Source organism: Mycteria americana, unplaced genomic scaffold (assembly GCF_035582795.1).
Source record: "Mycteria americana isolate JAX WOST 10 ecotype Jacksonville Zoo and Gardens unplaced genomic scaffold, USCA_MyAme_1.0 Scaffold_37, whole genome shotgun sequence".
NCBI classification, from domain to species: domain Eukaryota; kingdom Metazoa; phylum Chordata; class Aves; order Ciconiiformes; family Ciconiidae; genus Mycteria; species Mycteria americana.
In genome coordinates this window covers 1,367,990-1,384,797 of record NW_027445624.1, presented here as the reverse complement: position 1 = coordinate 1,384,797, position 16,808 = coordinate 1,367,990, and the positions used below count along the sequence as shown (strand labels likewise).

Below are 16,808 nucleotides of genomic sequence, written 5' to 3'. Positions count from 1 at the left end.
AGCTACCCCGAGTTAGCGTTGGGGCGCCTTATTTATGGGATTGTGCCTTCTCTGTTCAGTCGTATGACTGACAGGTTGACGTAGACACGTCCTTTACGTACAAAGCTGGACGTGTCTCAAAAGGGTTGGTGATCCGCAAGTAGTTACATGCGGTTGGTCACAGGTTTCTGTGTGTGAGTGGGTCCGTGCAGCTGCGTGAGCAGTGCGAGCACGCTCTGTAAGTGCTTTCCACTGTCCCACGCCATACCCAAGGTCAGGAGCGTCTCACCAGGCTCCAGCCCTTATGGCATGGGTAATGGCGTGATCCAGGGGTTGGGGTAAGAGCCCTGCAGAGTGAGGGTGCGAGCCCCTCTTGCCTCTACAGGTGCGAAATGGCTGGGCATGACTGGAGAGATGGTGGAGGAGGAGGAGGAGGACTTTCCCAAGCAGGGGGGCAATGCGAGATTAATTGCTCTGGGTGTGTTTGATCATTTGGTTCTATGGCAAAGCAAAGCTGAATCACAATCCAAACAAAACTTGTTAATAGGATACATAATATTACAATAATAAGACTTTTTGTTAATATTTTTTTGCAAATTTATGGATGGTATCCAACTAAACCAGTCAGCAAGTGAAAATCCCCGAGGATATATTGTGATTTGATGTAACATTTGTAAATGTTTGGAAATGTCACGGACGTCATGTTGGATTTGTCGAGATTTGTTACCATCGGTGCAGCAGGTGGTATGAATCAGTGCACAGGCACCTCCTTGTTGCAGGGTAAGCATATCAAGTACCAGACGATTTTGTCCTACTATCAAAGCTAAAGAAGAATTTTCCTGTTGCAAGGCTAAAGTGCATCTATTGTGCGATTGTCTGTGGCATCCATGGCAGCAGATAGATTTTTAAGGGCTCTTTCTAGTTCGTTTACCCCGAATGCAGGAATTAAGGTTCTGATGAAAGGTCTCCATCTGGAATCATGGGGGGTTCCTCATATACTGGGGTGAAAAGGTGGAGGGTCAGATCTACAAATGCGACAGGGGCTGTGTTAACCCCCTCGCCTCCCGCTGCACGAATGACCGCAGGCAGAGGTGCTGTGAAACAAACATCAAACCTTTAATGAATGACGAAAGAAGCAGAGATAAGGGAGAGGATTGGGGCTGGCGTGCGTAGGTGCAGGTCGCATGTCGCAGGGATCCGTGCTCCACACCTTCTCTATCAACCTATCAGCGTCGGTTGCGGGGGCGTGGGGCCCTTTGTCCCCTGGCATCCCTCAGGGTTCCTGCTTGCTTGGTGGGCCATTGTTGCCATGAGATGCCCTCCGCTTGCTGCTGCGCGCTTGCTGCCTGCTGCTGCCAGCCGCCGTACTGTCCCCATCCGGCTTCCCCTCGTACAGGGTTTTCGAGTGTTTTACCACCTGGCACCCCACCATCTTCTTCCTCTTCTTAGGTGGGCTGCTGTCCCATGGGGAGGGCTCTTGCATATTGGGCATGCCAGACGGCACGGGGCACTTGGCCTTCTTGCCAGCCGCCTTGCCTGATCTGGGCAACAGCTGGCAGGAGACGACAGCCGGCAGTAGTGGCAAGTGGGTCAAAACCACGCGGGGCTGCCTCCGCAGGGCCTCCTCCAGCAGTTGGGCCATGCAGGATGGATGACGCTGGGGGGCAGCTGCGGGGCTCAGCAGAGGACCCTGAAGGGGATTCTCCGGAGGACCCTCTGGGCAACCCTTCGAGGGACTCTCCATGGGACTCTCCACAAAGTCGGTACAGGACTCTCTGGCAGCCCAGTGGGGAGGACCGCTGCCACCCTGCCCTGCTTCTCCTTAGGGTCCAGCAAGGGGGACGTCGCCACCTCCAAGAAGGGGCCGGCGTTCCCCAGCATGGCTGCTGCCACTTGTTCCTTGGGGCAGTCGCCCTGTGCCCTGTACTGTGAGAAGTCGGGGGGCTGGTTGAGGAAGGTGGTGCTGTTGGGGACGCTGGGGATGTCGGGGACTGCGGGGACGGTGTCCTTGCTGTCCCCCTGCATCGCCTCCATTGCTCGATCCTTGGTGCAGACGCCCTCTGCCCGGTGCTCGGAAGAGGTCAGGGAGCTTGTTGAGGAGGGGGGTCAAGCAGGGGCTATTGGGAACTTTGGGGACATCGGGGACAGTGTCCTTGCCATCCATGGTGTGGAGCCAGGCGAGGATGTCGGTGATGTCGGTGGTGAATGACTGGTCATCCTGAAACTGCAGGTTGTCCCCTGCCAGCTCAGGAAACGCCTCGGCAAAGGCATCTGGCCCCAGCTCGGGCAGGTTCAGGGTCTTCTCTGGGGCCTCCGTGATGGACAGCTCTGCTGAAAAAGCAATCAAGACCAGCCCAACCGCGGGGTGATGCAAGCTTTCCTGGGGACGGGATGCCAGCCCGTGGGGTCTGCCAACCCCCAAACCTCACCTTTGGGCTTTGTCTTCATTCTGCTGCGTGGCAGATTCGGGGCAAGCTGGTGGGGGCTGGTGTCGGTGACGCTGTCCTCGATGACCATGTCATTGTCAGGGGCCTCTAAGATCTTGGTGCTGCTAGGCAGGGTGTGGAGCACAGGGAGGCCCTGCATGCAATGCTGAGCTGTGGGGTACAGGGGCTCCCCCTGGGCCATGGCCCGAGGCTGCAGCCTTATCGGCTGCTGGGGCACCAGTGTCCCCATCACCACCTGCTGTGCCCAGCTGTAGGCAGGGGGACAGGGAGCAGCCACAGGGTTCAGCGGCAGCACATGGGGGAGCTGCACCAGCTGCCCCGGGGCCCCCATAGCAAGCAGTCAGACCTGGGAGCGCTGCGTGCGTAGAGGGAGCGGAGGCCGAGTGCCGTTGCCTTTGAGTGCCTTCAGCCCACTCCACCTCACCCTGTGCTGCTTGCCCTGACCCCTCGGTAGGCCCTTCCCCGTGCCGCCTCAGGCCGTAACCTGGTGCAGAGGCCGCGGCGTCTTCTGCCACGGTAGACGCTGTTGTGGAGCAGGCACCGCCTGGCCCCAACCATGTCATGCGTCCACTACAAGTTCTCATCGAAGCTGAACTATGATACGGTCACCTTCAACGGCCTCAACATCTCCCTGTGCGACCTCAAGCGCCAGATCATGAGCGAGAAGCTGAAGGTGGCCAACTGCGACCTGCAGATCACCAATGCCCAGACCAAAGAAGGTGCGTGGGGGCAGTGGGCACGTGGCCTCGGGGTCCGACTGGCTGGTGGCGTCGCAGACCGCACCGCAGCAGCCCTGGCCTGCGGGAGCTGCACTCTGCTCTTTGTGGCTTGTGCCCACGTAGTGTGAGTCAGTCTGGGGCCCATCCTGCCAGCACGCGAGGGGACCAGGACAGGAAGCGGTGCTGGGGATTAAGCGGTGTGGAAGCGATAATGTGATTCGGCCACGATCGGTAGCTGTGACTTGTGTTGGGGCCTCACAGAGCTGTTCTTCTGTAGTTGATGTTCTGACAGCTGCCTTCAGGTCTGTGTTTTAGAGGCGGAGCTAGGCGTAGAAGAATACATGGTTGATGTGCGATGTATAGTGCTTACAAAAGTTTTGGTTTCCTGGAATTCTTCTAGGTAAAACGATAAGGAAATGTGGGAGGATAACTTATAATACCAAAGTTGCCAGATTTCTTTGAGATCTGGCGGAGAAAGTTCTCCAACAGTTTGAAACTGCTCTGAAGTCCAGAGGAAGCATACTGTTTGATTCCCTAGGGGGAAAGATCAGGAATTTTGTTTCAGCGAAATGATTTCTCAGTTTTCTGAAGAAGCATTCTGTCATTTGGAAGTAGAAGTAAACTGTTCATTTTGTGGTTGAAATAATGTCTTCTGGTAGGTATGTTTTGGTCTAAGAGAGGTTCCTGTCTGTAGGAATAATATACTGAAAAAGGGAGCATAAATTGTGAAATATTCCTATTTTGAGTGTGATCACTGAGCAAAACCGCCCTGACAGAGCTTGACTGGAGATACAGCAGCTTTGGTTTTCAGACCATCGTTCTGATTCCGTCTGCAAAGCTTTTAGTATGTACAGCTGTAGGCAGATGACAGGGAATGGCTGCTGAGAGTGCTTTAAAATATTTAGTCACGGCCAGCTCATGTGAGTACAACATACAAACCATTCTCATGGAGACATCTTTGCGTTTTAAGCTGACTCAGTCCAAGTGTCTCAGGGAGTTGGTTTTTTTCTGTTTGGGCCTTCCATAAAAGGTCAGAAGGCTTTCCTTCTCTTCAGAAGACTAACATGGTGTAAGCCAAGGCAAAGCATGGATAGGTTGAGGCACACGCTGCTTTCACAGAATCACAGAATCACAGAATCACAGAATCATATAGGTTGGAAAAGACCTTTAAGATCATCGAGTCCAACCATAAACCTAACACTGCCAAAAACCACCACTACACCATGTCTCCAAGTACCTCATCCAAACGTCCTTTAAATACCTCCAGGGATGGCGACTCAACCACTTCCCTGGGCAGTCTGTTCCAATGCTTGATAACCCTCTCGGTGAAGAAAAATTTCCTAATATCCAGTCTAAACCTCCCCTGGCGCAACTTGAGGCCATTTCCTCTTGTCCTATCACTTGTTACCTGGGAGAAGAGACCGACCCCCACCTCTCTACAACCTCCTTTCAGGTAGTTGTAGAGAGCGATGAGGTCTCCCCTCAGCCTCCTTTTCTCCAGGCTAAACAGTCCCAGCTCCCTCAGCCGCTCCTCATAAGACTTCTGCTCCAGACCCTTCACCAGCTTCGTTGCCCTTCTCTGTACGCGCTCCAGTACCTCAATATCCCTCTTGTAGTGGGGGGCCCAAAACTGAACACAGTATTCGAGGTGCGGCCTCACCAGTGCCGAGTACAGGGGCACAATCACTTCCCTAGTCCTGCTGGCCACGCTATTTTTGATACAGGCCAGGATGCCATTGGCCTTCTTGGCCACCTGGGCACACTGCTGGCTCATATTTAGGCGGCTGTCAACCAACACCCCCAGGTCCTTCTCTGCCAGGCAGCTTTCCAGCCACTCTTCCCCAAGCCTGTAGCGTTGCATGGGGTTGCTGTGGCCCAAGTGCAGGACCTTGCACTTGGCCTTGTTAAACCTCATACAATTCACCCCAGCCCATCGATCCAGCCTGTCCAGGTCCCTCTGCAGAGCCTGCCTACCCTCCAGCAGATCAACACTCCCACACAACTTGGTGTCGTCTGCAAACTTACTGAGAGTGCACTCGATCCCTTCGTCCAGATCATTGATAAAGATGTTAAACAGAACTGGCCCCAACACCGAGCCCTGGGGAACACGGCTTGTGACCGGCCGCCAACCGGAGTAAACTCCATTCACCACCACTCTCTGGGCCCGGCCGTCCAGCCAGTTCTTTACCCAGCGAAGAGTACACCCGTCCAAGCCATGAGCAGCCAGTTTCTCCAGGAGAATGCCGTGGGAAACCGTGTCAAAGGCTTTACTGAAGTCTAGATAGACAACATCCACAGACTTCCCCTCATCCACTAGGCGGGTCACCTTATCATAGAAGGAGATCAGGTTGGTCAAGCAGGACCTGCCTTTCCTGAACCCATGCTGGCTGGGCCTGATCCCCTGGTTATTCTCTACATGCCGTGTGATAGCACTCAGGATGATCTGCTCCATCAGCTTCCCCGGCACCGAGGTCAGGCTGACAGGCCTGTAGTTCCCCGGGTCCTCCTTCCGGCCCTTCTTGAAGATGGGCGTCACATTCGCTAATCTCCAGTCAGCAGGGACTTCCCCAGTTAGCCAGGACTGCTGGTAAATGATGGAAAGGGGCTTGGTGAGCACATCTGCCAGCTCCTTCAACACTCTCGGGTGGATCTCATCAGGCCCCATAGACTTGTGAGTGTCTAAGTGGTGCAGCAGGTCACTCACCATTTCCCCCTGGATAATGGGGGCTCCATTCTGGTCCCCATCCCTATCTTCCAACTCCAGGGGCTGGGTACCCATAGAACATTCGGCCCTGCTAATAAAGACTGAGGCAAAGAAGGCATTAAGTACCTCAGCCTTTTCCTCATCCTTGGTCACTGTGTTTCCTCCCACATCTACTAGGGGCTGGAGATTCTCCTTAGCTCTCCTTTTGCTGCTAATGTATTTGAAGAAGTGTTTTTTGTTGTCTTTTATAGCAGCAGCCAGACTGAGCTCTAGCTCAGCTTTGGCCCTTCTAGTTTTCTCCCTGCACAGCCTCGCTACACCCCTGTAGTCCTCCTGAGTTGCCCGCCCCTTCTTCCAGAGGTCATAGACTCTCCTCTTTCTCCTCAGTTCGAGCCAGAGCTCTCTAGTCAGCCAGGCCGGTCTTCTTCCCCGCCGGCTCGTCTTTCGGCACCTGGGGACAGCCCGCTCTTGTGCCTTTAGGACTTCCTCCTTAAAGAATGTCCAGCCTTCCTGGACCCCTTTGCCCATAAGAGCTGCCTCCCAGGGGACTCTCTCGACCAGTCTCCTAAACAGGCTGAAGTCCGCCCTCCGGAAGTCTAAGGTGGCAGTTTTGCCGACCCCCCTCGCCGCTTCTCCACGTATCAAAAACTCTATCATTTCATGATCGCTCTGCCCAAGACAGCCTCCAACCATCACATCACTCACCAGTCCTTCTCTGTTCACGAACAAGAGGTCCAGCGGGGCACCTTCCCTCGTTGGCTCACTCACCAGCTGCGTCAGGAAGTTATCTGCCACACGCTCCAGGAACCTCCTGGACTGTTTCCTCTCTGCTGTATTGTATTTCCAGCAGACATCTGGCAGGTTGAAGTCCCCCACAAGAACAAGGGCTAGCGATCGTGAGGCTTCTCCCAGCTGCTTATAGAATAGTTCATCTGTCTCCTCATCCTGGTTGGGGGGTCTGTAACAGACTCCCACCACAATATCTGCCTTGTTGGCCTTCCCCCTGATTCTGACCCACAGACACTCCACCCTATCATCACCATCATTGAGCTCTAAACTATCCAGACTCTCCCTGACGTATAGGGCTACCCCACCACCTCTCCTGCCTCGCCTATCCCTCCTGAAGAGTTTATAGCCATCCATCGCCGCACTCCAGTTGTGCGAGTCATCCCACCATGTTTCTGTGATGGCCACCATATCATAGTTTTCCTGACGTACAATGGCTTCCAACTCCTCCTGCTTGTTGCCCATGCTGCGTGCATTGGTGTAGAGGCACTTCAGCTGGGGTGTCGTCCGTGCCTCCTTCATAGAAGAACACCCCTTGCGTGCTTTGAGGCATTTCACTGGTGTTTCCCTCTTGGCTCTCGTTGCCTCAGTATCCCCTGGCTCAACTCCGCTCGACTTCGGCTGTGCCCAAGCGTACCCCGTGCATCTCGAGGACTCAGGCCGACTGTCCTCGCTGTCAGCCGCTCCCTCCAACCATGGCACGTCGCCCCTCAGCTTCTCTCGGGCAAGCCTGATATTATCCCCCTCCCCCTTCGAGTCTAGTTTAAAGCTCTGTCAATGAGCCCTGCAAGTTCCTGTGCAAAGATTCTCTTTCCCCTTTGAGAAAGATGAATCCCATCGGATGCCAGCAAACCCGGTGCGGCGTAGGCCATTCCGTTGTCAAAAAAACCAAATCCGTGGCGATGACACCAGCCACGGAGCCATGCATTAATAGATTGGGCATCTCTGTTCCTTCTGGTGTCACTGCCCACCACTGGAAGGAGAGAAGAGAAAATAACCTGCGCTCCTGAGTTTCTTACTAGCCGTCCCAAGGCCCTCAAGTCTCTTTTGATCACCCTAGGACTTCGCGTTGCAGTATCATCGCCCCCCACATGGAAGAGCAGTAGGGGGTAATAGTCCGAGGGCCGTACCAGACTAGGGAGTACCCTCGTGACATCCTTCACGCGGGCTCCAGGGAGGCAGCAGACTTCCCTAAGAGGAGGGTCCGTCCGGCATATCGGACCCTCGGTTCCCTTCAGAAAGGAGTCACCCACAACTATAACCCTTCTTTTCTTCCTCGTGGAGGTGGTGGTAAGACGAGAGGTACGTTCTTCTGACCTGGGCGACACCTCTGGTGTAGATAGACTGTCGTCCCCATCCTCCACTGACTGTCCTTCCACCTCCAGGGCCTCATACCTGTTGTGTAGAGGCACCTGGGGGGGCGAGGCGGGCAAGGAGGGCCTTCGCCTGCCGCCACGAGCGCGGACTCGCCTCCATTCACTCTCCTCCTCTGAGCTGCTGCCTTCAGCCCGGCGGGGGGGGGACAGAGGATCCCCTTGATCGTGGGTTCTTACTGGCGGCTGCTGCTGCTCTTGTTCCCGTCTCAGGGGGGGCAGAGCCTGGCACCACCAGTCGATCTCCTTTTCAGCCTCCCTGATGCTCCTTAATCTTTCCACCTCCTCCCGTAGCTCTGCCACCATGCAAAGCAAGTCATCCACCTGGTCGCACCTCACGCAGCTGTCCACACGGCTGCCATGCGTGACCAGCGAGATGCCCAGGCACTCCCTGCAGCCCGAGAACTAGGTGGTGGCATGTTTTCCCGGCAGCTCCGTCTGGGTAGCCACATCCACTCTGGCGAGCACAGAGGGCATCGCTTTCTGACGAGTGAGGACCATAGTTGAGTTTCTTCTGGAAGGATGGGGACTACCGAATGAACTCACTTCTCACAGATCCTCTTGAGCTGCTAGGCTGTCTCTGCTTCCCCACACGCCCTGCCTGCGCGAACTGCCGCGCAAACTGCCGCGCCACGCCCTTCTGACGCGCCACGCCCTGTTTGCCCATCCTGTTCGCCGCGCTCCTGGTCGCTCGCGCTCCCTGGGAGATGCTCTTGTACGGGAAGGGGATTTCCGCCGTCACTCTCGTCCCCGCCCACGCTGAGTCAGAGCCGGGTCCTCGTCAGGAGCTCCCGCCTTCCTGCTCAGGGGCCGGGGGGGTGGCTGCGCCCTCCCTTTTCTTTTTCCTCCCTTCCATGCGCGGTTTTGCCGCGGTTTCGCCGATCCAGCAGCGGTCCCCCGACGCGGTCCTCTGTCTCAGAGCTGCTCGCCTCGGAGGCTTCGCTGAAAAGGCTCTTTCGAAAGGCTCTTCAAGGCTGTCTTCATAAGTCATTTTTTTTGAGTCTCTCTGCTCTGCAAAAAGTGCATCGAAAGAATCCACGTCCCTTGGGCTGATTCAAACTAGATGATGAGCTTAAGAGGGCAGATACCACCTTAGTTGGAGCCAATTCTGCCCTACTTGTGAAAGCAAGCTCAAAAAACCCCAAAATCTCTGTGATCCAATGTGTAGCCCTGCCAGTTGTGTTTCCATGTCAATGTAAAGCACTGAGCAGCTGAGAAGTGTGGCTGTTGATGGATTAAGCTGCAAGAAATAGACAGAGATGGCAGGCTGTCTTCTGTGTTCTGTCAGTCTTCGTGGGTGAATCGTTTTTAGTGAACAGCTATGAAAGCAATGGCGCAGAGTTTCCATGCTTTAGCTGAGTGCCTGTGGTGTTGCAGGGCAAGCTAGTCAGACTTTGGAATGTGGTTTGTGCAGGTGAGACTTTGCTGTGGTTTGTTTTTCTCCAGAGATGTCTTGGTTTTGTAGCCTAAGAGCAGCAAAAGCAACGTAAGCTAGGTCAGGAAAGAACCTCATGCATTAGCAGACTCTCCTTTAGTGACCTTTGAGCCCCTTTTGCTGTTGGCGTTCAAACTATTTTTAAGAAATGGAAAAGATGTTGCTGCTTGTGTTTGATTCTCAGACCTGAGGATTTCTTGGAATGTCCTGTTAGTGTGTTGAGACGATAAAAGCGTGATGTTACCTAGAACATTTTGCTTTTTAATCTGAAAGGGATTCTGTGAAGTGCTATGTAATGACATATTAATATACATTCTTACAAACTGACTCATGTTTTTTTCTGGGTTTGTGTTGTTTTCAGAATACACAGATGATAATGCCCCGATTCCTGGGAACTCATCGGTAATTGTTAGGAGAATCCCTGTTCGAGGAGTTAAATCTACCAGCAAAACATATGTTATGTGAGTATCCGTAAAGCATGGTATTCTCTGCTAGGGGTTCCAGTGTGTGAACTTTTTGGATGGCTATTAGTTTACAGAGGCATTCAGACTGTATCTTTCTCGTTAAAGCTGCTGTTAGTTTTTGTTGTCATGGGGTAGATGTTACTGTATCTGTCCCAAAGGAGACTTACCTTTTTAGGCCTGCTGGGACATGGGGTTCAAACTCCAACAATGGTAACTGTTAAATAAGAGGAGTCTGTTGGGTTTGTTCTTGGGGCTGATTTTTCTGAGACCCAGGCTGTAGATCCTGTTTCCTCTCCGTGGAGAGATTCCTCATCATATGTGTTTGCTTTTAGTGCTTTTATAGTCCAGACAGATAGGCATTGTAGTGTCAACTGAGACTTTGTTCCCATCTCAGAAGAGTCTGATTCTCAGGGCTTGACTATTTCTTGCATTTGGGGGAGGCGGGGCGGGATATGGCAGGTATTCTTACGTCCCAAATCTGCGTTTTGTGCGTACTAGCTATAGAGGAAAAAGGGTTGCCAGCTGGGGAACCATGCAAACAAGAAGTTGCATTCTCTAAATGATTCCTATTAGTTTCCTAAAGACAATGTCCGTTTCCGGCAAGAGAAGAAGAACGCTATCCTAAAGCGTGTTGTCTTTTGTGCGAGTATGATGAAGGAGTAGTTAATCCTTTCCAAACTTGAACCTCAGTAAGCAGTTTAGCATGTTAACAAATATTACCAGTTCTCTTTCCAGGTCGGTTTTTACCCTGAGGTGATATGCGTGCTCCAGGATTTAATTCTGTGTTCCTAAGCTGTTTGGAGGACAGAGAATCGGGTGTTTTGATTAAAATTACAGATCTTCAACTGCCATCCTGACTCCAGGATTATTGCTGTCATTTGTGTATTCATACAGTCCAGATCTCTATCAGCTGCATTAGCGTTGTTAGAATGGTCATGTTTTCCAGCCTTCTTCAAGATATGCCTCTCCACCACCATTAGTAGATATTATTAGCTTGTGGTTTTGCCATGCCTTTCTGCTGTTGCTACTCAGTAAATAAAGTAGACTGATGAGTTACAGTGTGCCTTGAACAAACAGTACAGCAGCGTCCTGGTACCCATGAAGCATTTGCAAGCAAAAAGCCCTGAATTTCTGTGGCTCTGCATGTAAACTTCACATGAATTCCACAGCAGCCTTTGAATTGCCTCTGCTCATGGGACACTTTGGATGGTGTAGGAATTGTTTGTTAATGCCATCAATGGTTGCATGTCTGATTGGTGATGAGTAGCATGCAGACACAGATCAATGAGTATGTGGAATCTCAGCAAGTTTTCAAATGTAATAATTATTTCCTACAATATTGTAGTGTTTTCAAGATTATCTTAAAGCAAATTCGGGCAGTTAAGACCTTTTTTTCCCCAAAAAATCATAGGAACTGCTTTCAGGTGAGATTTCTGCGCCTATTTTTAGTCAATATAGCATACGTAACACATTGAGCACATTTTGGCACTTTCATGTCTAAATATGGTAGATATCTGAACAGAGTGCTTGGGCTTCCACAGAGAAACACTGTAGTAAAGACGATGCTGCTGGCATTTTTGTTATTTCTTTGTCAGATGGCTGATTTGTTTCATTTCAGTAAACTTGCCCTTCAAAGTGTCTAGACCCTCCCTATTCTTTCTTAGAAACTGAAGTACTCTGTCTGGTACCTACTTGTAATGCTAGGGATATACGGATTGGCTAAAGTTACCTTCCTACTTTCATGGTTGATTATTTAAGAACACAATACTGTAGTAGAGACTTCATATTTTTGATACTTACTCACAGAGAAAAAATGTCTGAGGACTTCGCTTGCACTGTTGTGTTCTGTATCTGTAAGTCTTGGAGTAATTTGTGACAAAGTAGAAATGTGATTTGGGGTTTTTTTTTTTAGTTGCACTGCATGTACCAAGAGGGAACAGTTTATGTATACGTATAAATGTCCACATTCACTAGAGTATCAGAACAGAATGTTTTGATGTTCAGGTTTTAGACTCTGTTTTCACTGCTTTATGTTGGGTACAAGTGCCTTCTTTTAAGTTCTGATCACCTTTCTTTCTTCTTCTAGAAGTCGAAGTGAGCCAGTGAGTGCAACATCAAAAGCAGTACGTAAAAACCAATCTCAGCCTTTTTTCTACACACTGTTTTTAATTCTAAACAATGTAGCCTTGTATTAATTTTCCACACATTACCTTAGTAGATATTTTCCAGTAAAAGATAGTCGATGTTGTAAATACAGTGCATTTGCTTCAGCATAGTAAAAACTGAGTAATGCCCTCATTTGCACAGTTCTCCTGTGAATATTGGTATTTGTGCCTAGTAATGCATTGTATTTCATATGGAATACGCTAGAATATTTCCTGACTGACTTTGTGTTGTACAGATAATGTATGAAGTTTTTTGGATCACGTAGGTTGAAGATTTGCACAACTGAACATGGTGCCCTGTTCTACATCTGCCTGTCCATAGCTAGTGCTATGTCTGTCTGTATAGCTTGTTGTGTGCTTTTAGTTTCTTGCCATAAAAATTGTTTGGAGTGTATTTTTTGCATTTTCACATGGTATCACTTAGCTTTTGTGTTTGAATATGAATATGTGTTTAATATGAATATGTGTTCAACATGAATGTGTGTTTAATTTTTTGCGAACAGATTGATGACTCTTCTGTCCCTATTTCTCTGGCCCAGGTTACTCAGGTATATCTATAGTCTCGTCAAGTGCTTAAAGGAAAAAAGTGTTTGGTTTGTATTTTTAAATCTTATACTGTGATCCATAGCTGGATAACTCTTGTAATGTGAACAAAACATTAATTTGATTTTTAAGAATTTAAAGTGTTTATTTTCACTTTAAAATGTCTGTATATTTTGATACTGTCCTGTAAGGAGTAGTTGCCATTTTGGGAAGGTAGAAGGGGAGCACTTCATCAGCCTCACCGTCATGTTGTGGTATTACTCATGTTCCAGACACAAAGAAGCAGCACTTTAGAAGCTGTTTACCGTTTTTCATATGTTTTGTTAATGTTGCATTGGAAACTAACACAAGTTTCAGAGAAGAATTTAATTGGCTGTAAGTGATGGACATTTGCAACAGCCGAATTAGAGGTGTTTCTGGAACATGGACACTTGCATGGTCATTTCTGCATTTCTAGTTATTACAGTTATAGATCCAATCTTTGGATGCTGAAGAATTGGGGTTGGTGACACAAGCCTTTATGTGAGGTACAAACAGAGCCGAAGGTTCTGAGTGCCCGAGAAGGCTCTTTTCAAGGAGGTGAACAGGCACATAGACACCATGTAATGGCGTAAGGACTCCCCAGAACATCTTCAGGACAGCTGTATTTTATAGAAGCAGCTGTTTTCATGCAACCTCAGCTAGCGCTGTGCTGCTCTTCACAGAACTGGGTGAGTGGGGTTGTCTTTGGCTGTGTGGGCTTAAACGCGTTTCTAATGCCTGTGTCAAACAATTCCCTGTGAAACAGACTGCCAATTGGCTGAAGCCAATGCTCCCGAGGAAGAGAAAGTAAAAGCTGTGATGATACAGTCTTGCCACCAGTATGATCCCATCAAGTAAGTGTGGATAATGTCAAATCTGTTCTATGAAGATTCTGGAAAAAATTCTGGAGGTGTTGGTTTTAACAAGAGCGACACATGCATGCCTTTCTCTTCTTTTCCCCAAACCCCTTTTAGTTACATGAGGAAACCCTTGGGTCCACCTCCACCATCATATACGTGCTTTCGCTGTGGAAAACCTGGCCACTATATAAAGAACTGCCCAACACATGGGGTAAGATTGTGGGGGACTTCTGGTGTTAGCTTGTTTTTAATGTGTTTCCCTTGGTAGTTAGGTAACAAATACATGAACACTGCTATTAAGACTCATTTCTCTTGGGGTGAAATAGAGAGGCTATATGGCAGTGTTGCAAAGCCCTTCAAAATTCAAGGGAAACCTGGAATTAGAAATGTAACATTTTCTTTTTTCTAGGTCATTGACATTGAATACGTCCATAGATCTTTCTCTGTGAACTTTGATGCTTATTTTTATATATTTCAATATTACTGGAAAGTTTTCTGGTTTTAAGTCTTTCTGATGACAGTTCACAGTTTTTAGTATTCCGTAGAAAACCAGGGTGTTTCTGTTGACGCCATCTATTGAATATTTGCCTGTTGTAACTACACCAGTCTCTGGCTGAACATTCATGCCATGTGACGTAAGTCACTGAATGCATATGCATGAGGTACGAATTCAACCTTCGTATGGAGAGGGTGAATATAAGTTTCCCCAGTGACTGATTCAGAGCACCGAATGAAGCTCTCGCTCTGAATTGCGCTTTGGACGAGGAGCGGGTTTGTGTCTCTTGTCCGACTGGGTGGTGAGCTAAGGGATATTTCACCCTTAGGGAACCTGAAGTGAAGCCAAAGCATGTGGAGGGAGTTCAAAACACTGCTCAAGCCTTGGGGACATCCTGGCTATATTTATTTAGGAAAATAAGTATTTCAGTTGAGCAAGCCTGACGCTAGGTAAAAGGAGAGCCCTGAAGGCTTTTGCTGCTTAAAATAATCATTGCAATGTCATTGGAAGTGTGGGTCTTAAGATGAGCTATGTCTGCGTTTCTTTTCTTAACAGGACAAAAATATTGAGGCTGTTCCCAGAATTAAAAAGAGCACAGGAATTCCCAGGAGCTTCATGATGGAGGTGAAAGACCCCACTACAAATGGTGCCATGCTGACAAGCACTGGGAAATATGCCATACCAACTATTAGTGCGTAAGTATGGAATTAAATGGACTGACCACAAAGTGAACGAGAGAAACCACGCGTGAATATCTGAGGGGCAATGCAACCAAGTTGGCCAGCATCTGTAGTTACGGGGCAGGAAGCATTGTCATTGTCTCTTAACCATAAAATCTGTGATGCTTTCTAATATTACAATAGGGTGGTCCTACTGTTCATGGCCCTGGACATTGATAAATCTGGTGGTACGCTAAGAATCTGTATTTCTGCACAACATTTCAGTAATGTTTACAGAGTAGTCCTTCTCTTTGAAAGCTCGTTTTGCTTCTGCTTTATGTTTCAAAGGCTTCTGGCAACATTTGTCAACTAACGGTTGGATTGAGATTTCCTCCCCCTCAGACTTTTATCAAGTAGTTGCTATAACCTAAGAAAATACTCCTGTGTGCTGACGAGAGTGGCGGCTTTAAAATGCACTTGGTAGCACCTCTGTTTTTCTGTCCTGGATCTCCTTTTGTAGAAGCTGTAACATCGACTTCTTCCATTGAGAAAATGTCCTTACTCGGAGACTAACTTTATCCTGAGCCTGCAATTTATGTTTACCCTCTGGCAAAGGAGAGGTGGGATCCTTCTCACCTGATTTGTAGCTGTCAAACAATTGTTTTTCTAGTCTGAGCTAATTTCTTATTTGATCCAATGAATGGGAGAGTTCTGCAGAAGGAAGATTGTGTTGTGGCTATAGAAAAGTAGTTTAAACTAAAAGCCTATGTTGTAGAAGGCTGATGTGGAGGGAGGAGAACTCCAGCTGTTCTCTTCCTTTGATAGAATCCAAAGCTTGGAAGAGTTTTCCTTTACCCACGTTTAACTTTTTCCTTTTTCCTTCCCCACCCCCTCCAGGGAAGCTTATGCCAGAGGAAAGAAGGAGAAGCCTCCCTTTTTACCAGAGGAGCCGTCCTCCTCCTCCTCCTCAGATGACCCTGTTCCAGATGAGTTGTTATGTCTGCTTTGTAAAGAGTTAATGGCTGATGCAGTTGTTATTCCCTGCTGTGGAAACAGTTATTGTGATGACTCTAAGTGTTACTCCCACGTTTGTTAATTCAAAACATCACAGCTGATCTTCTGAAAGCAGAGAGAGGAGATAATGGAATGACTTTGTTACCAGCTCTATTTCATACTTAAGTATACCCTGAACAGGAAAGGACTCTTCTCCTAGAAAGGGAAGAAAGAAAAAAAAAAGCAGAAAACGTAGTACCTAGTGAAAGCCTCTTTACATGCAGAGGGACGAGTAGGAGAAGAGCGCATAATTGTGCAGGTGATGACAGTATGAGATAGTGAATGCATTTAGTTTGTCCACACCCTTTCTGTCCTAAAAAACTGCATAGCCAACTCTGGTGACTTCCTGTGGTCTGCACCAAACGCAGAGTTAGGCATTTAATCCACATTCTTCTCCACGGGAGAGCTGGTTCAAACCTTCAGAACTCAAACCTACTCATGGTTTTTTGAGACGTGTTTTATTCATTAACCTGGAGGTTGGTGACTTCTCACTGTACTAGACAGTGGAAAGAAGACTAGTCAAAACATCGAGACACAGCCTACTCCACATCTTCAAATGTTGCAATGCTGCAATATCAAATCTGTCTCATTATTTGATGCATACTAGAAATTTTTTACACTGTTGAACACGTATAGCTTCATGCTTTCACTTCAAGTCCATATTCAGCCATTACCCATCTTCATGTTTTTATAGTTGATTAGAACCCCACAAAATTTCCTCGGTTTGGCTAAAAACTGTTTGGATGATTCTAAACATACACAGGTATTTGAACAGCATTACTGGAATCTGAAGAACACACATGCCCAACCTGTCATCAGACAGATGTTTCTCCGGATTCTTTAATTGCCAACAAGGCCCTACGCAAGGTAAGGTGATGACTTTTACGTCAACTGTTTGTAAGAAAAGACTATTTGTAAAAAGCTGAAAAGGAAGAAAAGGCTAATTTACACCTCCTTAAGCAAGGCCAAGTTGAATAAGGCTAAATGTACCTTTCAAGTACATTACTTGTTGTTCCAGAATCTTACAGCTCTTTAGAGACAATCTGGCAAATTCAGGTCACACTTTGGTTTAACATGGTTGCCTCACTTTCAATTTCGGTGTTA

The 16,808-nt window shown here is 48.5% G+C and overlaps 1 protein-coding gene across 1 annotated transcript; it reads left to right on the top strand.

Annotated features, from left to right (window-relative positions):
* The first annotated feature begins 2,982 nt into the window (after positions 1-2,982).
* LOC142403526 (E3 ubiquitin-protein ligase RBBP6-like) lies at positions 2,983-12,632 on the top strand. The gene is made up of 4 exons (XM_075489786.1): positions 2,983-3,145; positions 9,805-9,904; positions 11,994-12,030; positions 12,576-12,632. The coding sequence occupies exons 1-4, from the start codon at positions 2,983-2,985 to the stop codon at positions 12,630-12,632; spliced, it is 357 nt and encodes a 118-aa protein (XP_075345901.1).
* The last annotated feature ends 4,176 nt before the right edge of the window (positions 12,633-16,808 follow it).

What these genes read in the sequence shown, in the direction of transcription:
- LOC142403526 (XM_075489786.1), top strand. Translation starts at nt 2,983, where the DNA reads ATGTCATGCGTCCACTACAAGTTCTCATCGAAGCTGAACTATGATACG. An exon ending in CAATGCCCAGACCAAAGAAG is followed by an intron (nt 3,146 to 9,804) that starts GTGCGTGGGGGC and finishes TGTTGTTTTCAG; the next exon opens with AATACACAGATGATAATGCC. An exon ending in TGAGTGCAACATCAAAAGCA is followed by an intron (nt 12,031 to 12,575) that starts GTACGTAAAAAC and finishes TTTTGCGAACAG; the next exon opens with ATTGATGACTCTTCTGTCCC.